This window comes from Osmerus mordax, chromosome 28 (assembly GCF_038355195.1).
Source record: "Osmerus mordax isolate fOsmMor3 chromosome 28, fOsmMor3.pri, whole genome shotgun sequence".
Taxonomy (NCBI): Eukaryota; Metazoa; Chordata; class Actinopteri; order Osmeriformes; family Osmeridae; genus Osmerus; species Osmerus mordax.
In genome coordinates this window covers 2,305,133-2,332,150 of record NC_090077.1, presented here as the reverse complement: position 1 = coordinate 2,332,150, position 27,018 = coordinate 2,305,133, and the positions used below count along the sequence as shown (strand labels likewise).

The window sequence follows — 27,018 nt, the reverse complement described above, 5'->3', positions numbered from 1 at the left end:
AGAGACACGCTTGGTGCTGTGACTCGGGAGAGAGATTCAGCCCTGCGGGAGAAGACCCAGCTCCAAGGCAAACTGGAGAACCTAGAGCAGGTGCTCAAGGTGAGAACCCAGGGTTGCCTCGCCACGGCCGGGACCCCACTTGGGAGAACCTTCCTGTGTATGTTCCGCAGGCTTGTGTTCCCTGTCGTAGCTCAGGTCTTCTTGTAGGACCCCAACCCCCCGACTCTTAGTCTCAACTCCCTGACTCCTGCCCCTGTGTTCCCTCTGCCCCGCTCCGTGGTTATCTTCCACGATAGTCCTCCTTTCTGCTCTCTTTCTTTCTCTCTCTTTTTCTCTCTCTGTCTCTCTCTCTGTCTCTGTCTGTCTCTCTCTGTCTCTGTCTCTCTCTCTCTGTCTGTCTCTCTCTCTCTCTCTCTCTCTCTCTCTCTCTCTCTCTCTCTCTCTCTCTCTCTCTCTCTCTCTCTCTCTCTGTCTCTCTGTCTCTCTGTCTCTCTGACTGTCTAATGTCGCTGACCTGTCTGTTGCTTTCTAGAGCCGAGGTGGGAGGTCTGACCAGGAGCTGTGAAAAGACTAGAAGCTCGGACCAGTCTGCCCCCTCCCTCCCCCTTTCCCCCTCCCTCCGCCCCTCCTTCCCTCCCCCACCACTTTCCTCCCCCTGCTAGATTGATAAGGTATCACTGCTATGCCACATGTCCATTAGAGAGCAGCCCACTGTAGAGCCCGCACCCCACCTCTACCCATGTGAATGCTCCCCTACTATGTAGTGGCTTTGCTGTCTCTCTCCGCTGTCTCTCAGGCCTGCTTACCTAGCTCATGACCGGGCAGCCGGCTTCGAGGGCAGCGCATTCTGGAATGTGCCGGTGATGCATGACGAGGCAGACCTGTGTTTGGCTGTAGGGGTCTGGGCACAGGGACCGGTAGAGGGGCAGTGGGGTTAAGGGCCGGGTGACGATCACTGTTTATTGTCATCTTGAGTTTCACGCACATGCTTGACGACGTCAACTAACCTACAGAACGAGTTTAATATTGGCATGGAAATGTTTTTTGCTGTATTCCCCCCCCCTAACAACAATGTTGGTATGTTTGTTTTCTGATTATTCACATGGTTTGAGAGCTGTCCGATGACACAATGTGATTGCCTTCAGGCTTTTGTTTTGTATGGCTTTTTTTTATGTTGTTATGGATGACCACAGACATGTAAGCACAGATTGGAGTTTGCTCACCCTTTCCGAGTAACTGAAAACCCTACGGTATGTTGATCGCGCAAATGCAGCATTTCTTTCGGAGGCTTTTCGTTAAAGATACGCCTGACAGGGAATGTTACCTGAAGAGGGCAGCAAACCTAAAACCAGTGCATTGATGATTTGTTTTCATGCACAGCTAAGCATCTTCTCTCCTCTCCCACCTGCTCCGATCTAACCCACAGATCAGGAGCGTACGATCTGACTCGAGACTGCTTTATCTGTACTGTATCAGAACATTCCGCACAAATCGTCTACCGCGAGCGTCCAGGGCCGTGACATTCCGCGGCACTAGACAGCTGACCTCCAGAGAGAGGAGGGGGGGGGGGTCACCCTGGGGTGTAGTTAGGCCTCACGCTCATCAGTCGTCGTGGTGATGCCAGAGTTGGTACAGAGGACTGGAGATGCATTCTAGCCTGACGAGCCCTGGGTTTTTCACTCGACTAACAGCAGCCCACTCTATCCTCCCCCTCCCTCCCCCCTGTCTCCCCCCGGCCTCCGGCCCCCTGTGGACAGCATATGCGCGAGGCTGCAGAGAGGCGGCAGCAGCTAGAGTTGGAGCATGAGCAAGCCTTGGCTGTCCTCAATGCAAAGCAGCAGGAGATTGACCTTCTGCAGAAGGTAAGGTGCGCCCCCCGGGGGGCAGGGGCGCGGGGGGGGGGGGGGGAGGTTACGCAGCTCGCCAAATGCCCAGGAGGGGATGACCTCTCGTTAGCCCAGCCTTGTTCCTTGTCAGAGGTCAGAGGTCGAACGCATGATGATGCGGCCTCATCTACTACAGAGTAGGCTCCCTTTTTCTTGGAATCGTCTCTCTCCGGCTCCTGCATCGCCCCCTCCAGGCTGGGAGGGGAAGGACACGCAGCAACAGCCGCCCTCCACGTCGAGCAGATAAGCCCCCTGGACGCCAGATGTTTTTACGTGACGGTTGTGGAAGCTGAACGTGGCTGGGCTGAGCGGTTCGGTGTTTCGTCTGGCTCCTCTAAGGGGAGAGGTGGATGACGTCCCGACACGAGGCGTCTGTGTGAGCGTGATGTCTGGCACCAGCCCCTGCCTCTTGTGTCAGTGTTCCTGTTGTAATGCTAATTTTAGAGCCGGCCATGAACAGACAGGTTCCGTTTCTGCTCGTTAGCCGGAGATGCTCGTTAGACTGTTATCTTCCTTCAGAGACATTGGCTGCTTTTTTTTTTGCGTTCTCTCTTCAATTAATTGCTCGCGAAGTGGATTCATAAAATTGGAAGGTCTGCAGATGTTGCCTCATTCATGTGGAACGTGCAGTTTCTCAACAGATGTTCTCAGTCACAATAAGTAAACTAGCATGAATTATTTTCTGCTTTGTATGCGGTACAGTGAGATGAAAGTACACATAGATGAATCCTCTTGAAGGCCCTTCACCTAGTTTGAAGATATCTATTTTATGCTTATAACACCTGGTCAGATTTATTCAGCGTCAATCAGGATCATTTTTTTGTTGTGTTTGTAAACCTATTACACACAACATTGGGCTCACAGATGGCCCTGGTAACAGCTCAACCCAAATCACACTGACAAGTTAACCATTGCCCTGTTTCCAGAAGTTAGCATGCTAATTCCAGTGTGTGGGGGGCTGTGTTTGGTAGTGGATGCTAATGCCATTGTGTGAGGCGCTGTGTTTGGTAGTGCATGCTAATGACAGGGTGTGAGGTTCTGTGTTTGGTAGTGGATGCTAATGCTAGTGTGTGAGGTGCTGTGTTTGGTAGTGGATGCTAATGCTAGTGTGTGAGGTGCTGTGTTTGGTAGTGGATGGTAATGCAAGTGTGTGAGGTGCTGTGTTTGGTAGTGGATGCTAATGCTAGTATGTGAGGTGCTGTGTTTGGTAGTGGATGCTAATGCCAGTATGTGAGGTGCTGTGTTTGGTAGTGGATGCTAATGCCAGTATGTGAGGTGCTGTGTTTGTACTGACCTTAGTCTCTCTCTGTTCCAGGCTCAGGTTGAGGCTAAGAAGGAGCATGAGGGCGCGGTCCATCAGTTAGAGGTGAGTGTCAGTTCCCCAAGGGGGCGGAGGGAGACTTGGCTGGGGGTGTGGGGGGCGGGCTGGCTGGCTGGAGGTGGACTGAGTGGGTCAGACAGCCAGTGGGACTTGACAGAAGCCTGGAACTACTCTGTCTCTCTGAGACCCTTGGCAGAGACCCATGTGACTTGATGGGATCTGTCTAAACACCCGTTGAAGTAATATTTGACATTTTTAAGAACATTTTAAGCATCGCTAATGTGTATATACTATTTTATTTCACCTGGGAAGTCAAGTATGAATAAATTCTTATCCACAATATCGGCCTATGTAAACTGACAGTACAAAGTGTGAATCTAACAGTGTTTTGTAAATATATAAAAAAGTATTATTCTCTATAACCATACCAACCATTACCAATCATTATTTCATATTATCCATAGATACTTTCCTTATATATTATTTAGAATACTGTAATGAATAGGTTTTGCATGGATGCTGCTGAAGACCTTATTTTTATATTTTAAATATGTTTTGGTTTCAAGGTATGTGAGTGTTCACATGTGTAATTGTGCTTAATTTCTTCCCTACATCTCTTTTCACTGTGTTACTGGTGTGTGTTTAATGCATATACAGAACCACTTGGACAGCATGCAGGTATTTCAGAATTGTTTTTATTTACTTAATATTTTTCATCTCTACTTGTACAGTACATTGGATATATCCCTCTACTGTAGCTTTCTGGCCTTTGAGGTAATTGATGACATTTAAAAAAAAGAAAAAACGTTTTGTATCAGAAATTATGATTTCAGAATGGATCGGTTGTACCCTTATGCATATATCACACAAAGATGGAATTTCGTGTGAGAGTTCTTTTTGTATTTGTTATGTTTTGGAACCATGAGCTGAGCAACACGACCATGGCATGATCTGGCTCTCTCTCTCTCTGCTGTGGCAGACTTTCCAACATTGAGCGCTGCGCGCCTCTCTGAGTCTGCACGCACAGGGACGGCAGTCTCTCGCCTTTTTCCATTCAGCTTTTCATCAGCATGTGCTGGAGATCCATCAGACCTAAGAACCCACACTGAAAACACGCTAAAATCCTAATAGCGTGGTCCTAATGGCGTGAGATATGAGAACATGAGAGAGGAGGGGGGAGAGAACGAAAGGGAGGGAGGGGTTGGAGGAAGAGAGAGGGGAGGTAGAAGGAGAGAGAGAGTGGGGTGGCTGTAGGAGGGCGTAGCGGGTGAGAAAAAGAGATGCATTTGATGCTAATTCTCATGTTATACTTCAAGTTCATCGTGTTTGGCGTGGCATGCACTGCAGCATGTGTTCCATAGGGCTGCCAAGGGCTCCGGAGCGAGCTACGTGATGCTAATAGACTAACCGCACTCTGTGTGCTAATGCACCCAGCCATCGAATCACACGCGGGGAGCGCACTGGAAAGGTCACCCCTCTTCCTATAACAGCATGTTCATGCCCTGCCGAACAATAACTTGCCTGCATGAAAGTCACCCACGGTGCTTAACACAACTCCAAAGACGTTGCAGCAAGGCAGCGGCGCTGGGCTTCTGGGCAGCCCTGCCAGCTCCATGGTCTCCTACTGAGGTGGTGAGATGTAGGGGGGGGGGGGGGGGGGTTAAAATCCCATTGATACCCATTGGTCGGCTGCCCTCATAAAATCCTGGGTAGTCCGACTCATGAATGTTGTTTTATTCAGAGGTAGTCCTTGGATGTACTGCCCCTGTATTGTCTCTAACCTGTACAGGGGGACAGTGTTTCACAAGCCTGAGGGGTTTCCCTGCATGGGTTCTGTGGTGTTGTCAACTGCTGTCGCCCCTCTTGTCAGCCCATGTGACTCACGATGACTCTTGCCTCTATTCTACTATCTCTATGCAATGAAGTTGAGGAGCGTGTCCCGCACTTTGAACACAGTGCAGTTTTTGGTATGCATACTTCCTCTGAGCAAGAGGCTGCTCTTTTAGAATCATGTGCATTTACTGTAGCCGTGCATGTGATATTTGCATACTGTGACTAGACTAGGTGTGTAGGAATGGTCTTGATAGGAACCCTTCAACACCCCTTCTGTCTCAGTAATGGATTAGCCCACATTTTAAAAGCCCAATATCACATTCTTCACTTTAACTGTTTCTAGATTTTGACATCCTAACTGGTTTTAACACTTTTCCACTTCCTTTCCTCTTATCACTTTCTACTTTTTTTGTCTGGATCCTTCCTCCCTTCCTACCTCCCTTCCTTCCTTTTTTCCTCCCTCTCTCTCTGTCTGTGTCTCTCTCTCTCTGTCATCAGGCCAAAGTGCGAGAGCTGGAGGAGAAATGTCGGACGCAGAGTGAGCAGTTCAACCTCCTGTCCAAAGAGCTGGAGAAGTTCCGGCTGCAGGCAGGGAAGTTTGATATCCTGGGCACCGACCCCTTAACTGTATCTGAATCCCCTGGTTCCCCCAACAAGACCCTCTCCCAGCTCCTCAACGGACTGGCTGCCCCCATCGGGAAAGGTGGGTGGCGTCCCTTCCACCCCGGGTGTGTCATAACTGGCCGCGTTAGCGCGTCACAGAGCATTGCCCTTTGGGAAAAAGGCCTGACGTCACTGTTTAAACGTGGTTATAGACATCGGAGACGTTGTGTGTGTGTGTGTATGTGTGACACTCCAAAGATTTAGTGAAGCCTATTGCAGTGATGCGGGAGATGTTTTTGTATAAACAATCTCTTTAGTGGATGAGGTGGGAGCCACGTGCAGCTGCGCTTGAAATTGGATATGTGGAAAGCTTGTGACGCGCACAGGGGCAAACGCTGCGCTACTAATGAAATAATCAATCATGGAGCATGTTCTTTATCCTCAACAGCATGCCACCAGCTTGTTGTTGTCTGTAACAACCAGATACTGCACGGAACCTGCATCTTAGAAATGTAGAACTCTAGACTGGCTGTGTGCCGGGTTAACTTTGGATTACTTACAACCCACATACCAAACGATATGCTGTAGAATGGAGATTCGTACACAGCATGTGGATGTGTGAGTCATACAGGTATATTATTAGCGCATTCCAGGTCTCAGTGCTTCTTTTGTTTGTTTGTTCCCCCCCCCCCCCTCAAGGCAATGACAGTTCTCTGAGCAGATCGTTGATATCCGAGTTCATCCGCCCGCTCCAGATCAGCGGGGACAAGCCTGAGCTGCTGTCGGTGAAGCCAACCTTCCTCACCCGCAGCCAGGCCAGCAGCACTGGGCGGGCCGTGCTCTCCGAAGTGAGTCCCCCCCCCGACCCTGGTCCCTTCCTTGTCTGTCTGTCTGTCTGTCTGTCTGTCTGACCCTGGTCTCTTCCTTGTCTGTCTGTCTGTCTGACCCTGGTCTCTTCCTTGTCTGTCTGACCCTGGTCTCTTCCTTGTCTGTCTGTCTGTCTGACCCTGGTCCCTTCCTTGTCTGTCTGACCCTGGTCCCTTCCTTGTCTGTCTGACCCTGGTCCCTTCCTTGTCTGTCTGACCCTGGTCCCTTCCTTGTCTGTCTGACCCTGGTCCCTTCCTTGTCTGTCTGACCCTGGTCCCTTCCTTGTCTGTCTGTCTGACCCTGGTCCCTTCCTTGTCTGTCTGACCCTGGTCCCTTCCTTGTCTGTCTGTCTGACCCTGGTCCCTTCCTTGTCTGTCTGTCTGACCCTGGTCCCTTCCTTGTCTGTCTGACCCTGGTCCCTTCCTTGTCTGTCTGTCTGACCCTGGTCCCTTCCTTGTCTGTCTGTCTGACCCTGGTCCCTTCCTTGTCTGTCTGTCTGACCCTGGTCTCTTCCTTGTCTGTCTGACCCTGGTCCCTTCCTTGTCTGTCTGTCTGACCCTGGTCCCTTCCTTGTCTGTCTGACCCTGGTCTCTTCCTTGTCTGTCTGACCCTGGTCCCTTCCTTGTCTGTCTGTCTGACCCTGGTCCCTTCCTTGTCTGTCTGTCTGACCCTGGTCCCTTCCTTGTCTGTCTGACCCTGGTCCCTTCCTTTCTGTCTGTCTGCATGTCCAATCCTCCGTCCAACCATCCCTAAGACTCTCCTCATGGCGCTCCATCCGTCCATTATTCGATCCGTCTTGTCAGCAAAACACTCCTTCAAGCTTCGCCAGTTCTACATGAGCCGGCGAAGCTGTCTGTGAAAGTATCTCAAGACGCCGTAGAACAAGTGACCCTGATTTTAAAACAGAGATGGATTCGAGCTTCCGCGATAAGGAAGCATTGTACCAGCGCTTTATTCCCACAAGGTCACTGCTGTGCACATGGAAGAAGAAAAAAAAGCCCACATATTTTTTATGATTGCAAATAGAGCTCTACCTGTTGTGCCAGTCAGCGCTGAAGGCTGCGTGATGGAGAGGCAGAGCCGAGGGCGAGCGCAGCGAGAAGCCATCATTCTGCCAGTGAGGGGGACTGAGGACGGGCGTGCGAAAGGCCCCAATCTGTTCCCTTTTACACTCGGCTGCCGAGGAGGATGGCGAGTCTGTGGGAGGGGGCGGAGCTCTTCAGAAACCCTCCCCTCGTGCCTGCTAACCCAGACCTCACGCAGGGTTTCTGATTAGTCTGGCGCAACCCAGAACGCAACCAATCCTCACTGTTCCTTTTCTCTTTTTTTTTTATTTTTAAGATGGAAAAACAAGTGAGCTCGACTACTAGGTCCAGGCCCAGATTCACAGGGAAGGTCCGTCTGTGCATAGCCCGGTACAGGTGAGTAACAAGCCTTAACAACCACTTCTGAAACGGCACTGCTGCACCATACAGTTTGTCACAGAGAAAGGTTCTAGGCCGGCCTTTAAATTGTGATGCAGTGCTATTTTCCTTCCAAAGAAAATGGCCTGTCAGCAATAAATAATTGGGTTTCCCTGATACGACTGAATCCCCATGCTGTGCACCTGTGTTGTGTGTGTGTGTCTCTCTCTCTCTCCTCTCTCTCTCTCTCTCTCTCTCTCTCTCTCTCTCTCTCTCTCTCTCTCTCTCTCTCTCTCTCTCTCTCTCTCTTCTCTCTCTCTCTCTCTCTCTCTCTCTCTCTCTCTCTCTCTCTCTCTCTCTCTCTCTCTCTCTCTCTCTCTCTCTCTCTCTCTCTCTCTCTCTCTCTCTCTCTCTCTCTCTCTCTCTCTCTCTCTCTCTCTCTCTCTCTCTCTCTCTCTCTCTTCCCAGGAGAAACTTTATACTTCAGATTAGGGTTATAGCATATTACTCAGCAGTTGCATGGAGTTACATAAGAGTGCTGCAGTGTTTGTAGTCAGGATATAAAAGACCCCAGATTTGTGTGAACAGAATTGGATTCTCGGGGGCCAAATGTTTGGATTTCCCATTTCCCTGTGATGTGGGATTCCCCAGGAGGTCGAGCTCTGCTGAGATGGAGTGTGTTCTCTTCCTCTAGCTATAACCCTTACGATGGCCGAATGAGCATCCTGAGGCAGAGCTCCCTCTGGTGGCAGGGAAGTACCTGTACGTGTACGGAACCATGGACGATGATGGCTTCTACGATGGTCTGATATATGATATATATATATACTATGTATAATTTCAAAATTGATAAATATAGTATTTTGAACATGTGAAAGATTTGGTTTCGGTTGCAATTATTTCAATCATTTACGTGGAAAAGCGCATAATCCAAATCTGTTTGTCATGAGTGTACATAACCAGAGGTCTGTGGGTGTGTGCGTCTGCAGGGGAGCTGCTGGACGGACAGCAAGGCCTCGTCCCCTCCAACTTTGTGGACTTGGTTCAGGACGAGGAGACGTCCTCCGTCCACTCCAGGGAGAGGACCAAGGAGACGGGCTACCTCAACCAGAGTAGCCTGGGCTCTCAGGGGCTGGGCCTGGGCGTGAGCATGGACCTGGGGACCCTCACCAGCCTGGGCGACCTCCTGTCGGACAGCAAGCTGGACTGTCTCGGCACCACCTCCACCAGCAGCGCCGGCCTGGGCATGGACCTCCTGGGCACCTGCAGCAACGGGACGGGAACCCTGGACGTGAGCGTCGACGAGGTCGGCGAGGACGTCGTGCCTTACCCCCGCCGCATCAGCCTGATCAAGCAGCTGGCCAAGAGCGTGATCGTGAGCTGGGACCCGCCCGTGGTGCCGCCGGGCTGGGGCTCCATCAGCGGCTACAACGTCCTGGTGGACCAGGAGGTGCGCATGAGCGTCCCCTTCGGCGGCAGGACCAAGTCCCTGATCGAGAAGCTGAACCTGGCCAGCCGCACCTACCGCATCTCCGTGCAGAGCGTGACGGAGCGCGGGCCCTCGGACGAGCTCCGCTGCACCCTGCTGGTGGGGAAGGACGTGGTGGTGGCGCCGTACTACCTGCGGGTGGACAACATCACGCAGGTGTCGGCCGAGCTCTCCTGGATGCCCAGCAACAGCAACTACAGCCACACCATCTTCCTCAACGGCGCGGAGTACGACATGGTCAAGGCCGGGGGGTACAAGTACCAGTTCTTCAACCTGAAGCCCATGACCGTTTACAAGGTGAAGGCTGTGGCAAGGTCCCACCAGGTGCCTTGGCAGCTTCCCCTGGACCAGAGGGACAAGAGGGAGATATCTGTGGAGTTCTGTACGCAGCCTGCAGGTCAGCCTGCCTCCTCTCTCCTTCTGCCTCTCAACCAGATTTCTGTTTGTCACACGCATGTTTTTGCGTTTCATAAAATTACATTTGTAGATTTTATGATTTTGTTCATCCTACGATCTAGAGAACTGGTCTAGTGTGCGTGTGCGTGCGTGTGTGTGTGGTGAAGCAGAGCTCTGTAGAGTGGTTGGGCCCTCCAGTTCCTGCTGGCTGTCAAACTTTCCCTCACCCCATCCACCCTCTCTCTCCCTGTCTGGTGGAGAGGCATCCGGCAATCTGAAGTCAACTGTTCTGTGAGAGCAGCCTTCAATTTACTTAACGCTTTGACAAGCTGCAAGCTTTGAGCTAATTATTTTTACAGCTCTGTGCCTGTCAAACATCCAAGCCTAGGTGGTTGTTTTTGTTTTTTCAGCCCGTCCCTCCCTTGGTTGCCCTCGAGGAATTGTGCCTTTGTGGCTTTGATTAAAGATGTTGAGGCGCATTGGAAGCGTCGAAGAGAAAAGCAGGATGAAGAGTATCTGTAGTAGCGCCGGCTCCACAAGGCTGCGGCCTCCTCAGGAAGAGAAGCACTTGAACAGAACCTGTGAAGGAGACAACCTCTGGAGGCTCAGTGTGTGAAGTAGCGTGTGTGTGTGTGTCTCTCTGGGGCTGCTACTTCCTGAGACCCTGAGAGAGGAGGAGGTGAGAGGGGAGGAGGGAGAGGAAGAGGTGGAGGAGGTTGGGGAGGAGGAGGAGGTTGGGGAGGAGGAGCAGGTGGAGAAGCACCAAGCGGGGTGGGCAGCTGCATCTGTGCGTCGACAGTAGCAGTGTGTCTGGGGTGTGGGCTCATTACTGGGAACACACTGGGCCCTAACCTCACAATGTGATGGTGGGCTCGTGATAAGATAAAGACAGCATTTGTGAGCCTTTCAATTACTGGGAATTGATCTTGTTCCTGTGGATAAAGTCACCAATTACATGATCCACTCGGTGCCCTCAGCCTTGTCACAAGCTATTTCAGTCCTCGCTCAATGAATGCCTTTGATGCTGCCCCTCCATCCATCCCTCCCTCTCTTCCTCCCTCTCTCTTTGTGCGGAGTTGTCGGCCGGATTTAAAGACTTGGAGCGCGTTCGGCTGAGTGATGTGTACGCGTCTGTTGTCAACCGGCCGGCACAGTGTGAGCTCATCAAATGACCTGGTGCTGAGCATGCTCATTAAGGGCACTTGGACGTGCTTAAACCCCCTGCTTAGGACTGAACCCGCTGTACTGAAGTGCGTCCCTGTCGGAGGCCTGGAGACCTTTCATTATAGACGAACGCACGGGAAGAGCGACTCGCTCTTCCTCTGATGGGACGCCATGCTTAATCAGAGGCGGCCATCCGGGCGCCCGCGCTCTCGGATACCCTCTGATCTTCCTCAGATCAATCTGAAGGTTGCGAGCTACAGTAGGATTTATGGGACCTGTTACTTTCACACTTTCATTTAAACCCCCGCCGGGGTTTGAACCCTCACAGCAACCCGGATCTCCGGCGGTCGTGGTTTAACGGAAAAAAATATAAAAAAAAGAAAAACAGAAAACGGCTGAATGCCCAGAATGTCTGCTGACTTTCGAGTCCTCCTCTCCTCTTGTGAAAGTGCTACATCTCTGCTGACAGTCATGGTGTAGAAAAAGCGATTAAGACGTATTGACGTGGGTAGCAAGACGAGGCTGGGAGCTGTCCGCCGCTGAGTGCTGAATGGGCAGCTGGCTGCATGCGCCGGCTCTGTGGGAGCATGGAACTGCAGGGCACAGGCGCATCAGCCCAGATGGGGCCTGTTGGTTAGCACGCAGCCGTGAGGGGGTACACTGTGGAACTTATCTCTGGGGCGGGGGTGTGTGTGATGGGGTGTGTGTGGGGGGGGGGGAGGGGGGGGGGGGGGGAGGGTCAGAAGATGAGGATGAGTTGAGGATGTTTCCACGTTGATGTACCTTCACTCGTTCACACACTGGTATCATTAGATGCATTAGCTTCGGGTTGCGTCTAAACCGCATTGCAAATGTGTCCAGTAAAAGTCAAACACATGCACGTGATGCATGCACCTGTACAATGATACACTACAGTGGCACGTTATATTGCATCCTCAATATTCACATTATTTACATTTTTTACATTTAGTCATTTAGCAGACGCTCTTATCCAGAGCGACTTACAGTAAGTACAGGGACATTCCCCCGAGGCAAGTAGGGTGAAGTGCCTTGCCCAAGGACACAACGTCAGTTGGCATGACAGGGAATCGAACTGGCAACCTTCGGATTACTAGCCCGATTCCCTCACCGCTCAGCCACCTGACTCCGTCACCTGACATTATACACCGGCCAAATGAAAAGTACCCGTGTCAAGCATTGTATAGCACTATGAAATCTGGTCAAGCTGTTTATTACCAAGCTAACATTTTGTCTGATTTTGATTTCCTCTCCGCCCCCCAGGACCCCCCTTCCCCCCCCAGGAGGTGCAGGTTCACTGCGGCCAGAACCCCGGCATCCTGCAGGTGCGCTGGAAGCCCCCGCCCCTCACCCCCGCCGGGACCTCCAACGGAGCCAACGTGATTGGCTACGCCGTGTGCACCAAGGGACAGAAGGTGCATAGGAGCGATCTGCCGTCCCACAGTTTAGTCATGTTTAGTTCTGTGAGGGTAGGAGCGTGTATTCGGTCTGTAGCACTCTACCGCCATCCGCTGGAGGGAGGCGGTATAGCAACGGAATTCCATCCAATTGGCCTGGATTATGTAACATGGTTTTAAAGCGGTTTTACCAGGCTCCATTTTGACTATGGCATGTGTATGATATGTGTATGTGTGCAAAGACAGTATGTTATCTGTTCCCCTAGCTCTCCCTTGCATGTGGGTGAATGCACGGTACAATGTGAATGGCACAGTACAATGTGAATGCACAGTACTGTCACTGAGGAGCTGTGTGTTGTCCTGGTGTCCCCAGATAGCGGAGGTCCTGTACCCCACGGCCGACTACGTGACGATAGAGCTGAACCAGATCCAGGGCCTGGAGGCCCGGGAGGTGATAGTCAGGACGTTGTCAGCACAAGGGGAGTCCCAGGACTCCCCCGTAGCCACCATCCCACACACCCTCCTGGGCTCCCCTCGCCTCTCCCACAGGCAGCTTGCACATCCCCCTCCCATGCCTCACCTCCAGCCCCCTCCGGCACACACGCAAACCTACCCACCTTACCCGCAGACCTACCCGCCATCGCACCCCCAGCCCCACGTCCTGCCCCGGACCCAGCCCCACACGCTGCCCCACGGCCAGCCGCACTCCCAGCCCCTGCGCCACCCTCCCCCCCACCCCCAGCCACACCTGCAGCCCCACCCCATGCCCCCCAAGGCCAAGCCCCTGGGAAGTGCTCGAGAGCCCGAAACCAAAGATCAGGAGGGCGGGGGCCTGCGGCCTGGACAGCCCTGGGAGCACGCCCGCACGCCCTCGCCCCACCCCCCCACGCGCGGACACACCCTGGAGCCGCCCCACTACCAGCCGCGGCGGTCGCCCTCGCCCCAGAGGATCCTACCCCAGCCTCAGGGGGTCCCCATCCCCAACACCATCGCCAAGGCCATGGCCAGGGAGGCTGCCCAGCGGGTGTTCGCCGAGGGAAACCGGGTGAGCGCACGGAAGATAGAATACACAGCACGGATGAAATGTACGATTTCAATTCGGCGACTTCCTGCTCATACATGAGGCAGGACTCCTGAGTGAGCCAGGCTTCCTGTCCCAGTATCTGCTCCCTCCGTGGCGGCTCCCTGCGTGGGTGTGTGATGTTTGTGTCGTGTGCTCCAGGTTGAGAAGAGGAACATCTTCAGCGACCGGGGCGACGCCCTGCACCCTCTCAACTCCGACGAGGAGGAGGATGGCTACGACTCGCCGCACGCCCGCCGGAGAGGCGCATCTGTGGACGAGTTCCTCCGGGGCTCCGAGCTGGGCAGACATGTGTGTGCTGTACTCTACTACACGCCTGGGTGTCCTTAGCACAATCACAGCTACACAGAGGACACATGTGGAAGTCTCACGTTTAATGACAGAGAAATACATCTCTCCCTCCCTCTCTCTCCCTCTTTCTCTCTCTCTCTTTCTCTCTATACCTTTGTCTCTTCTCTCCCCTCTCTCTCCCTCTCCCCTCTCTCTCTCCCTCCCCCCCTCTCTCTCCCTCTCTCTCTCTCCCTCCCCCCCCCCTCTCTCTCTCTCTCTCCCTCCCCCCCTCTCTCTCTCTCTCTCTCTCTCTCCCTCCCCCCTCTCTCTCCCTCTCTCTCTCCCTCTCTCCCTCCCCTCCAGCACCACCACTACAGTCACAGTGAGGAGTACCAGACAGAGAGCAGCCGTGGCTCCGACCTGTCTGACATCATGGAGGAGGACGAGGAGGAGCTCTACTCTGAGATGCAGCTGGAGGAAGGCCGCCGGCGGAGCATCAACTCTCACAACACTCTCAAGGTACAGCACACACCCCCTGGAGACGCCCCCTGGAGGCGCCCGGGGGGGGGGGGGGGTCTTGGGTGGAAGGAGGGGGGTCGTGGGGGGGGAGGGGGTCGTGGGTGAGGGGGTCGTGAGGGGAGGGGGGGGGACATGTCATCTGCTGCGGCCCCTTTTCCACACGCTCCACATGCAGGCTCGCTGTGGCCTTGCCTGGCTGAGCTCTCCAGCCTGACCTCTGACCCCTGTGACCTCTGACCCCTGCGCACCTCGCTTCATCAGGCTTAGCTAGCGCAGGGGTGTGTCTCCGCTCACCCAGCATGAATGACGCCAGGCCACCCGACTGCGATGTCTTATATCGAGATTCAGCGTGTTCCTATTTGAAATTGTAACTGTCGTTGTTTTCCGAGTTTGAATTATCTGTGTAATGTAAAGTTGGAAATGGAATAGAATGTGTGTTGTTTGTAAAAAAAAACTAAAAACAAGATTTTAAGATTTTCTTTGGAGAACGTTTTTATTATCTTTCGAAATGTACTGTACCATCAGCTAGAAAGGCCATGGCATAGCAAGTGCATATGGGAATCTCATTTAAGTGAGTTGGCTTAAATGGAATTATTCACTTTTGTTTGAGTCTTGTCTCATGGAATTGATTTTGAATGTGTTTCTTGATGTCCATGATATCCTCTGTCTGTACAGTATGTTTATCTGTCATGCTTGAGTCTTGTGAGGAGGCATGTCAAACTGTAGACTTTAGTTTAAGACACAGTGATGTTAGAAGTGTACAGTACCATGTGAGCTGGAAGTTCATTGGTGTGTTGATCAGCATAGAACCTACTATTGCTGCATCCGCCCAATGTTTCCAAATTCATCAGTTCACAAAGTCTGTCTGTTTAACTGTTTGTGTAACACTGCCTGTTGTGAATGTACTTTTTTTTTCTTTTCTTTTTTTATGTTCTTTTTTGATCATGTTCTGGATAAAATATAAATGTTTTATTTTAACAGCAGGAATTAAATAATCACATGCTGTTATCATCAGTAAGATAGAGAGCCACATAGAAAACACATATTCAAGACGAGATGAAAATCAATTGATAATTCAGTATTAAGGTAAAAACTAACCTTTAATGAAATCTGTGTTTTTATTATATATATATATATATACTTCATGTTTATCTTTTCCTTTCTTTGATCATTTTGTTTCCACACATTTCTGTTCAGCTTCCTCGTACACCTTTGCATTTTTCTGTGTGGACTGGTCATCCGGTAGATTGGTTAAGGTCAAGAAACCCTCTGACCTTTGAACTCTGACCTCTGCTCAGAGGAACATCCAGTTCTTTTATTTTCCCTCCTCTGTTTCCCTCCACAGATTCCCGTTCAGAGCATGAGTCATCTCTCCCTGCTCAGAATGACACTGCATGCCTTACCTCAGGCCATTGCCTCAAATAACTAATTCTGTCTTTATTTTGTCTTCCCCCTCCCCAATTTATTTTCTATTCACACACTGTGTTGTTTCCTGCCTGTTCTAACACCTTCAAAAACAAACAAAAAACAATACAATCCTCCCAAACGTAAACCTCCTTAACTGAACTGTGAAACCCGGATGGTGCTGTGTGTCGATGCGCTCCCCGGCCGCAGGCGTACTACCGGCGGCAGGACCTGGGGGAGGAGAGGGACTCGTGGGACCTGCAGAGGGAGGTGGTGAGGCAGAAGTCTCTCCGCAGCAAGCGGCTCCACAGCATCCCAGAGGTGTCGGAGGAGGAGCCGGACGGCGTGGACGGCCTGGGCCAACGGCTCCGCTTCGAGGACGGCGGGGGGCGGCCCGGTACCCCCCGCATGCAGCGCAGGAACCGCATGTACCAGCCCGACCCCCCCCTCCACAACCACCTCTCCCCCAACAAGAACTCCCGCCGCCTGCAGCGCCAGCGCTCCTCACCCCGCTACTGCGACGGACGCTACGGTTACTCCCTGGACGACCGCTTCCCGGGCCGGCCGGGCCGCCAGGCCACCAAGAGCCCCGACAGCGGCCTGGACTGCGGCAGCGAGGAGGAGGGCTCCCTGGGTTACCGCGGCTACCACGGTTACGGCCCCACGCGGGCCCCCGTGCGGGTCATCCACTGCGAGGGCCCGGTGGAGCGGCGGGCCCTGGCCATGGGCCGCAAGAGAACCCTTACGCGCCAGTGCAGCGTGGAAGAGGACTTCTGCGACGGGCCCGGCTCCGCCCCCAAGACGGGCCACGTGGGGGACCTGAGGAGCAGGGAGGTCCGCTACGGACCGGGCCGGGAGGCCGGGCCCAGATTGGACCCCAGGGAGGCAGCCCTGAGCCAGGGCAGGTTCAGCCAGCTGGACAGGGCCTATCTCACTCACAGGGACAGTAGGGCCAGGCTCGTCAGGGGCAGCGACCAGCCGCTGGTGTGTGTGACTCAGACTGTTCTGCTGTGCATTCCATCAGCAAGCAGTAAAACCATTCTTTATTCCTGGGTGTTTTTTTCCGTTAGTTTTCTCTATGGGTGTCCCCACGTTTTTACATTGATTTCTTATCGTTTTTGTGCAATATACCGGCAAGTTACTACATGTTCATGGTGGCTCCTATTTGTAGTTTTTCATGTGTATTGGTTTGCTCGTTCCTAGAACGTCCAGTGAGTTTTTAAGTGAAGCTTTTTTGGTTACCTAAAGGCCATTTCAGGACGTTTTTGTTTCTCATGTCTCTGAGGAGAAGGTCTCATCTCCGAGAGAGCTGGGTGTCTCTCCGTGTCTCTACATGGAGATATGTGGTCTCCCTCTCCTCCTCTGCCCTCCCCCTTCTCCCCAACCAACCAATGAGGCGTCCGTGTGACTGCTCTGACTGACATCACCCCTCCTAGCCTCTCACCTGGCTCTCACCTCCTAACCCTAGTCTTCTTTCCTCTCTCTCTCTACTCTCTCTCCCTCATAGTGTGTTTCTTTCCTCTCTCTCTCTACTCTCTCTCCCTCATGGCGTGTTTCTTTCCTCTCTCTCTCTACTCTCTCTCCCTCATAGTGTGTTTCTTTCCCCTCTCTCTCTACTCTCTCTCCCTCATAGTGTTTCTTTCCTCTCTCTCTCTACTCTCTCTCCCTCATGGCGTGTTTCTTTCCCCTCTCTCTCTACTCTCTCTCCCTCATAGTGTGTTTCTTTCCCCTCTCTCTTTACTCTCTCTCCCTCATGGCGTGTTTCTTTCCTCTCTCTCTCTACTCTCTCTCCCTCATGGCGTGTTTCTTTCCTCTCTCTCTCTACTCTCTCTCCCTCATAGTGTGTTTCTTTCCCCTCTCTCTCTACTCTCTCTCCCTCATGGCGTGTTTCTTTCCTCTCTCTCTCTACTCTCTCTCCCTCATGGCGTGTTTCTTTCCTCTCTCTCTCTACTCTCTCTCCCTCATAGTGTGTTTCTTTCCCCTCTCTCTCTACTCTCTCTCCCTCATGGCGTGTTTCTTTCCTCTCTCTCTCTACTCTCTCTCCCTCATGGCGTGTTTCTTTCCTCTCTCTCTCTACTCTCTCTCCCTCATGGCGTGTTTCTTTCCTCTCTCTCTCTACTCTCTCTCCCTCTTGTGCTGAATAGTCTCCCGCCCCCCCTTCTTCCACCACCCCCTGCTTCCCTCGTCATGGAAAATCGTCGGTCCTTGGTCTCTGCTGACAGAGAGCAGGCCCAGGGTGGAGGCCGGTAGAGCTGTGCTCAGCTCCCGCACCCACGCCTTCCGCCATCTCCCTCTCCTCCACGCACGCTCACACCTCCCGCACCCACGCCTTCCGCCATCTCCCTCTCCTCCACGCACGCTCACACCTCCCGCACCCACGCCTTCCGCCATCTCCCTCTCCTCCACGCACGCTCACACCTCCCGCACCAGCGAGTGCCGTCAGGGAGTCGACATGCACAAAACAAAACAAAACAATGGTCTTTAGCTAAACACCCGACCCTGCTCAGCCCCCCCCACCCCCACCCCCGCGGTCCATGTTGTTGTGTTAGGGTGCGTTTGATTTGGTTGTGTGGATGGTTTATTGGTTTGTCGTTCTCCTTGTTTTATGCGTTGATTACTTTTACTTTGCCTCCCTAAGGACAAATGGAAGTGACATCATTTGCTCTTATGGTTTTGCGTTTGTTTTAAATGGGTGATTTGTCTCTCTGTCTCCCTCTGTCTCTCACTCATCTCTGGCTAGGACCAGGCAGGGTGTATTTAACCTGGCGTGTGTTCTCTCTCTCCCTCCGAAGATCATAGGGAACTCCCCCTCTCACGGGCGCTCCGAGCGGATGGACCACTCAGGACGGAGGCCTGTCCGCGGAGCCCCTCCCCCACAGCGACGCCCAATCACGGTTCCTTCCATTGGTTAGTGAGGCCACCTCCCCTTCCACCCCCACCCCACCCCCACCGCAGGGCCCCTGGTGTTGCCTAAACATCCCCTGTGTTTCTCTGGCAGAGCCCAACACAGGGCACACCTGTACGTTCTCGCCGCTCCTCACGCCCCCAGGTGACTCGTATGGGCGGGGGGGGGGGGGGCGGGCGATAACGAACTAGTGGCCCCCACGAAATGTGTAGGTGTATCTATACACAGGGCCAACTCTATTCTGACCTCTTCTCGTGTCAGTTCGGCGCAAGCTTTGCTGTTTTACACTGACGGATGTCCTCAACCCCCCCAGCCCTCCCAGCCCCCCCTGCCCCCCCAGCACTCCCAGTCCCCCCTGCCCCCCCAGCACTCCCAGCACTCCCAGTCCCCCCAGCACTCCCAGTCCCCCCAGCACTCCCAGTCCCCCCAGCCCCCCCTGCCCTCCCAGCCCCCCCAGCCCTGCTGCAGTGGGCTAAAGTGGTGTGCATGTGATCGTGTGTGTGTGTGATCATGTCTGTGTGTGTGTTGGCTTTCGTCTATGTTTGCGTCTGTGTGTGTGTGTGTGTATGCAGGTGTGTGTGTGTGTGTGCGGGGGGATTCCCTGACTGTAACCCTGTGGTTGGTGTCTCCTGTAGAGATCACCATGGAGAGTAACAGTGAGGGGAGTGAGGGGAACCTCTCACCTGGCAAGGAGGATGGTTACTATGGCAGTGTAGCTCGGCGCAGGAAGTGGCATCACTATGGTATGTGGAGCAGCTTCTCTCAAGCAGACTGTTACTGTTGACCGTGACGGAAAAAAAACAAGAGAGCCTTGTGTTCATCTGCAGGGTGTTTAGAGGTGGAGGGTCTTTCTGCTCCCAGCTTGACTCTAGACAAGATGGCCACTGTTTCTGTCAATGGAGAATGACTGTCCCCTCCCTGTACATTCCTTTACCACCTCAGATCCTAAATCTCCCTTCAAACCCTCCCGCCTCCTCTCCTTAATCCACCCTCAACCTCCCCCCCTCCTCCCGCCCTCCCCCAGGTTGTTGGTATGTTGATTTTGCATGAGTGGTTGTTTGCAGAACAGTGATAAGAAGAAATGTTGGATGGAGAACTTGCACTCTTGTCTTGTTGGTATCACTCCATATGATGTCATCTCAATTAGACATTTTGATGACAAATAATTTCCCAAAATGTTTTATACTACGTATTCATTGTGTCCAGTACATCTTTGTGGTTCTGGTTGCACAAAATAAATCGATGGGATTCCCAGGGCCTTGAACCAGACTGTCTCCCAAACTATCGCAATCGAAGCATTTGATTGGACATGGGGGATCCATGAGTTGCATGGTTTAGGGCCATCAGGTTCATTCCTTTCCCCTCACTGTCCCGTTATGGAACCAGGAAGCTGCTTTGGCGTTTGGTCTGTTGACTTCTTTGTTCTCCGACCCCTAACCCTAAAGAACTGGGAGTTTGTCGCTTCCTGTATGACCTGAAGCAAAGTAAAACAGCAACGTTTGTTACCCCCCCCCCCCCCCCCCCTTCTGATAGTTTGCGCATGGTCATGTGATTACCCCTGCATCCCACAGCTTGGCTTGTATGTCCTCCCCTGACTGTCTCTGTCCTGTGTCTGTGTGTGTGTGGCTGTCAGTGACTCTCTGTGTTCGCTGTCTGTTGCTCCAGCAATAGGACTTGTGTGTAAAAAGACCTGTCAATCAGATAGCCCAGAAATGTAATGCAAAAAAAATTACTATGTTTGGAGTTGAAACTACACAACAAATCGTACTTTTGAAACACTTGGCTCTTCTTCTACACACACACACGCCTCACCCCCCTGTCAGCCGGGAGTGACGTGGTACCACCTGTGCTGGCCTGGCAGTAGCACCACCCTCCTCTCCTGTGTTTCAGACGGGTACGGCGGGCGTGGCCACGTGCCGGGGCGAGCACGGCGCAGCCCGGAGTACTACGAGGAGTCGGAGGGCGAGGAGCCGGCCCGCGTGTTCGTGGCGCTGTTCGACTACGACCCGCTGTCCATGTCACCGAACCCGGACGCGGCCGACGAGGAGCTGCCCTTCAAGGAGGGGCAGATCATCAAGGTGGGGGGCGTGCGAGCTCACGGGCGTGCTGCTAGAGGGGTGGGGGCAAAACACAGGAAATGACACAGTTATGAGAAGTCTCTTCGCTGTGTGAGCGTACTGTACAGACACACACAGGGATGCACGTGCTACCTTTCGTAACAGAGGTGGGGTGTTGTTGGGTTATGTTCCCTGACCGGTACTCTGACACCATGCTTCTGTGTGTGTGTGTGTGTGTGTGTCAGGTGTTTGGGAACAAGGACACAGATGGGTTCTACAGGGCGGAGGTCAGAGAGCGGGTGGGGCTCATTCCCTGTAACATGGTATCTGAGATCCAGACCGAGGATGACGACATGATGGAGCAGCTGCTCAAACAGGGCTTCCTGCCCCTCAACACCCCGGTGGAGAAGCTAGGTAGGCCCCCTCTCCTGTGCCCTCTCTCTCCCTCCCTCTCCTCCGTCTGCCGCTGTGTTTCCACCCCGCTCTCCTCCTCCTCCTCTCCCCCCCCCCCCCCGACTCTCTACACTGGTGTGTTTTGCGGATGGTGCTCTTATTTCTTCTTCTCCACTTCCTGTCTTCCTGTCCTCTCTTCTTCTCTCTTTCCCTCCTGATAAGTGAACTGCAACCGCTTCAAAGATGGCCGCTCAATAAACCGCAGGTCCCGAAAATCCAAGAGAGGTGTGTTCTTCTCAGGTGCCCTTTGACCCCCTGCTCCCATATCCATCCCTCACCTCCCCCCCCCCCCCCCCCCAGCTCCTCTTAACCATGCTACCCTCTCGGGATTCATTCATTCTAATCCATAAATCATACAAATGTCAAGATGACTGAGAAGGATATAGATGAATGTATGACTCACAGTAATACTAATCAATCCCTGATTAAGCAACTGCTCAACAAGGTCATCAACCATCACATGCATCTTCAGAAGACGATTATTTCAAGTATATCGCCTTTCATCCCTCCAATCAACCACCCATCTCTCCCCCCCCCCCCCCTTCTCTCCCCCTCCCTTCCTCCCTCTGCCTGTCCAGAGAGGAACCGGCGTAGCGGGCGTCAGCACCCGGCCTCCACTCGCAGGATGGTGGCCCTGTATGACTACGACCCCAGGGAGAGCTCCCCTAACGTGGATGTGGAGGTAACTGCTCTCCCCTACCTCCCCACAGTCCCACCACGCACTGTACATTCACACACACATGCTAACGTTACATGCTATCGCCACCGACAGGGAAAGGGGACAGTGTGGTCTTTCTCAGAGTGCACAGTGGGTCCTGTTGCTACGGTAACATTGATCGTATATCAGATGTGTCTCACGGCAACGATCCAGACTGAATCACCTAAATAGGCTCAACGATCAACAACCCCCCCTAACCACTCCCCCCCCCCCCCACACACACACACACACTCATACACACACGCACACACACACACACACACACACTCATACGCACGCACACACACACACACACTCATACACACACACACACAGTCATACACACACGCACACACACACACACATTCATACACACACACACACACACACACTCATACACACACACACACACACTCATACACACACACGCTCCCTGTGAATCATGAACTGCTCACCTGTCCCTCGCTGCCCCCCTCCCCTTGGTTTCACCCCCTCTCCTTTCTATTGGGCCCCAGCCACAGTATGGGAGAGACAGGCTGATGGACGAGGTGAGTGAGAGCAGCCTGTGTGCTCTGTGTGTCCCCCACCCTGTAGAGTGTGTAGATGAGGTGGGGTTCAGATGAGGACCCGCCCCCACACCACCCCCCGAAACACCCCCCTAACACACACACACCCTCTTTCGTCGTCACTAATCCCCCTCAATGCCTTGCTGGGCCTAGCATCCTGCCTTGGTTTGGTCTGTGTGTTCTGTAGTATTCTTCACCTGTGTGTTTGGTTGGTGTGCGTTTGGTTGGAGACCCCCTAAGGAGTCCTACTGGATTGTGATGCAATCCTGTCCTTCAGTCATTCAACAGTTGATACATTTGTTTGTTGTTTGGTGGCCGGATTGTCTTGACATGCCCACGTGCATCCCACTGATTGGAAGAGGAAGGACAGAATCTCACGCTGTTCCGACCCTAATGGAATCCCCTGGTTCTTCAGAGGTCTTATTTAACTGTGTTTAGCTTGCATGGGGCTGTGTGAGGCGTGCAAGGGAAGATCGATGTCCTGTAATTCTCTCTGTCTTGGTCGACAGGCTGAATTGACCTTCTGTGCCGGAGACGTCGTCAACGTCTTTGGCGAAATCGACGAAGATGGATTTTACTACGTAAGCGTTCAGTAGAACGAAGTCACATTTGTTCCTTTACTCTTAAAGCGTCCAGTAGAAACCGAACGAAGAGTCTTGATCTGTGTTTTGCGCCTCTTAAAAACCCCTTCCACAGGGCTGCGCTTTACCATCGCCATCTGGTGGTTTACTGTGAGAACTGCACTTGTAATGCTCCCATTAAACCACGAGATGGCGGTATTGAAGCGCAGTCCAATGGCGCTGTCAAAACAGTGCCCTTTAAAAAAAAAACTTCCATAGGGCTGCGCTTTACCATCGCCATCTGGTGGTTTACTGTGAGAACTGCACTTGTAATGCTGCCATCAAACCACGAGATGGCGGTATTGAAGCGCAGCCCAATGGTGCTGTCGAAACAGTGCACTTTACCGACGGCCTCTTCCTGCTCCCATCCCCCAGGGTGAACTCAATGGACACAAGGGCCTTGTCCCCTCCAACTTTCTAGAAGAAGTGCCTGACGACGTGGAGGTTTTTCTCACGGACACTCCATCTCGGTACCCACAGGACGCTCCGGCGCGGATCAAGACCAAAAGGGTACACGCTCTTACGCAGTACTAGCCCTCTTGTCATCCATCTGCTCCTTTCAGGTCCCTCTCTCTCTCCTCCTTCCTTTAGTTTCTCCGTCCGTGCTTGTCTGTGTTTCGTTGTCGAGGTTACGATGGGGGACGCTTTGTCGCTGTAGACAGAAACGACCACCCAGAGCTACCTTTTAGATACCACACTGAGGGGGGTTTTTGTTTTTCAATGTTGACTGCTGTGAAAAGGGGGAAACTTATGCACTGTACGTAAAATATCTGGACATACCGTATTCATAAAGCATTCTCCCTAGCGAAGGGGCAGGAGCAGCAAGACGCTGACTTAAAAAGGTTGCGTAATATCTTGGGGACGTCCACAAACGTTTTTTGCACATGCATATTTAGCATTGTAGTAATGCTTTATGAATATAATCTGTGTTTGATCTAAAATAACTGACGATAGAGGGAGTAGTTTTGATGTATCGGAGGATGAAATATGTAGAGTGTAGTGCCGCATGTTCAATCTTTAAGATGCATGGATTCTCCTTGAACAGTTTTATAAGAAAAACAAGTCAAGTACTCTCATTTTTGTATTTGCTTCCTGAACGCCTTGTTTTTGTATATTGCATAACTGTAAAATAGCACGCGAGACGTCAACTAATTTATGTTCCTATCAGAGTATAATTTCAACAAAAAGAAAACATTCTATAACTAGTTGTAAATATAATGTGTCAAAAAATGGTGTTAACAAATAACTGCAATTGATGTTTGAATACCAACAGGTTTTCATCAGAGATTTCCTTGGTTTATAGTTTTGCCATTCTCACAGTGCAGATTATTGAAATGCCATCACTGCATTTTATTTTATTTATTTCTTTTTTTTCTCACCGCTTGGCAAACCAGAAGAAGAGTGTTCATTTCACATCTTAAAGGCTCTGTTTCCGTCACGTAAGTGGGCAACTGAGGACACCAAGGTTACGTTCCTCTCGTCTAATGCAGGTGACATGGGTACCACCAAGTTATGGTACACACACACTTTTTCATAACACCTTTCGTCAACATCTTTCTTTGTCGCCTCGGAAACACACAACAACGCATACCACATTTGGCTCTTACCTAACGACGGACAGAGGGCGTTCGGAGAGAGGCGTGTGTTCTCTCACTGAAGAACAACCGCCCTAGTCAGTGCATTAGACGAGAAGCATGGTGTCTTCGGTTGTTTCTCTGAGTGTTGTACGACTGTCCGTCTCCCACTCTTAGTCTCCTGCTGTAACTCATGAAAAGCTAAAAGGCTAATTGTTGCACGATCCAGATGCTTCCCCTCCCCTGTAGAAGTAGCGCTAGACTGAGACGGGCCCCTAACACTGACCCCCTAGCACCTCCCCTCTCCCTGAAGTAGTGCACCCCACCAAACACACCCAACCCTGTTTCGCGGCGGAGGCCAACCAATGACAACATGTCACACAGGCTCATGGATTTCCTGGAGATATTTGTATTTTTTTTTCCTGTTGGGCACAAAGCTGTGGTCTGCTCAAGCATCTGACACGATGAAGGTGTTTGTGGGGTGCACTTTTTCTCTTTCACTTAACGAATGACGCAAAATGGTAAAACAAGCCATTAACATTTTTTATCCTCATAGAGCTGGCATCTAGTTTCGATTTTCAAACCTCATTTTGATTAACATGAGAAACTGAGAATCTCATAATTATTTTTTTGGTTAAGTTTGCATAAATAATTTCGTGCTTGCGACCAGATTTGTAAATGAAACTTTTTTAAAGCAGGTTGAATTGGTTCCAACAACCTTGAAGTTACCTTGATGAAAAGTGATAAAATGCTCCAAAACTGGTAAATTGATAACTTATCTCCTCTTTACATGCCATAAACTACGAACATTCAATGTGCAGATACGTACCATTTGGAAATACCTGTTATATGTAGCTATGAGACTTCCGTCTCATGTTAATGGGATCTTGTCAACACATTTCTCCTAAGTGCAATTTAAAGGAAGCCTTTTAGCTCATGATTACAAGGAATATTTAGATATTCAATGTTTCTCTGTAACCCAGTTGTACAGTATACAGTATGTAAGTAAGACTATATATTTAAACAAACCTTTGCTGTCATTTTGTCCCATAATGTAACACAGTACTATGGTGTATCTCATTTTCTGTGAAAGGCATTTCCTTTTCCATTGATAGTCATGTTTGTTGGAGAGATTTGTGCAGCATCAGCAGAACACGTTAACTACTTGGGAAGAGAGAGGAGAGAGAGAAAGAGAGAGAGGACCTAAAGAATACTCACATAGACTCGTCTGACTTCACGCTAATAAGACAACACCCAAGTTGTTCTGACACGTGAGGGAGATAGACTGGGGGATCCAGAGCTATGGTGGCCCCGATGAGACAGAAAGGACTGAGAGAAGGGGAGTAGTGGCTGGGGTGCGAGAGAGAGCTGGCTGTTTAACCCCCTGAACTGTCCCTTACGGGTCTCCCATTAGGTTCCGACGGAAAAATCGTGTCCGCCCAGAAGAGCCGCCTCACCCACTGTGCACCCTCACCTCCCTGGCTCCGGCCCTGCCATCGTGGGGCCCGGCAGTCCCACGAGGAGCCCCCACGACTTGTCCTCCAAAAAGAAAAAGGGACTGATCTCCAAAGGGAAGAAACTGTTGAAAAGACTTGGCGCTGTAAAATAGTCTCTCGACATATACCCTACGTGATAAGAATATATAATTATATTAACACCCCCCTCTCTCTCTCTTCCATTTGCTGTCATTTCAATTCAGTCAAGAAAAAATATTGAACATAGCGGTCTTAACATGGATTTGAATGGCATGTTGCCAGCTTGGCAAACCACTGTATTCTTATACATCTGTTGTATATTAGTCAGAATCCGTATTTTCTTATTTAAGTACAGTACATATTTTGAATATGATCTCACAGGTTGACGGTGTGTCGACCTCTCTGGCTGTTTGCGTTTTCAAGCTGCTATAAACCTCACGGCAGCACCAGGACAGACAGGATGCAAGCTGGGATGTCCTCCATGTTCTGTAGGCCTGTGTGTGAAGCCGCTCCAGTGGAACACTGAGCCGCTGGGTGTGTCAGAGGTAAGGGCCGCGAGGCCACAGGCTCGCCCCAACATGGGAGCAGCAGACAGGGAAGGGAACAAGACCAAGCAGGCCTGGGGCTGGTTGAAAGCCGAGGTTACTGAGTCTGGGAGCAAGTTTTGCATGTCGTATCTTAAGCACATTCAGAGCGGTCGTTCCCTCATTAACCCTATGAAAGCACACGCTAATGGGACGAGCTTGTCTGTTCAGACCTTCCTGCAAGAACCGTGGAGTTCTGTTAAGATTCACGGTTTGACTGGTTTCAGATGAGTATGCAGTAGAACCATGGATCTTTGTTACGAAGAACACGTGAAATACTGAGATTGATTTAACAGAACATACTGCCCAGGTACACAAAGTCTTGTTAACTTATTAATGGCAGGATCGGTGCAGATGAGAGATCACATCGCTCTAGACAGAAGCTGTGGTGAGACCAGATCTATGAGTTAGCTATGGGACTATTTTTCAGACTCCC

At 51.6% G+C, this 27,018-nt stretch overlaps 1 protein-coding gene across 1 annotated transcript; it reads left to right on the top strand.

Annotated features, from left to right (window-relative positions):
- rimbp2b (RIMS binding protein 2b) lies at positions 1 to 26,693 on the top strand. The gene is given in 22 exon segments (XM_067231104.1): positions 1 to 99; positions 1,758 to 1,862; positions 3,202 to 3,252; positions 5,539 to 5,743; positions 6,343 to 6,491; positions 7,852 to 7,931; positions 8,608 to 8,621; positions 8,624 to 8,716; positions 8,903 to 9,101; positions 9,183 to 9,799; positions 12,244 to 12,395; positions 12,751 to 12,911; positions 13,128 to 13,422; positions 13,600 to 13,749; positions 14,092 to 14,247; positions 18,444 to 18,558; positions 20,447 to 20,634; positions 20,859 to 21,027; positions 21,645 to 21,748; positions 22,839 to 22,910; positions 23,325 to 23,459; positions 25,938 to 26,693. Coding segments are annotated over 21 exon segments (3,402 nt in total). The 5' UTR covers positions 1 to 99; positions 1,758 to 1,760; the 3' UTR covers positions 26,133 to 26,693.
- Positions 26,694 to 27,018: the final 325 nt, after the last annotated feature.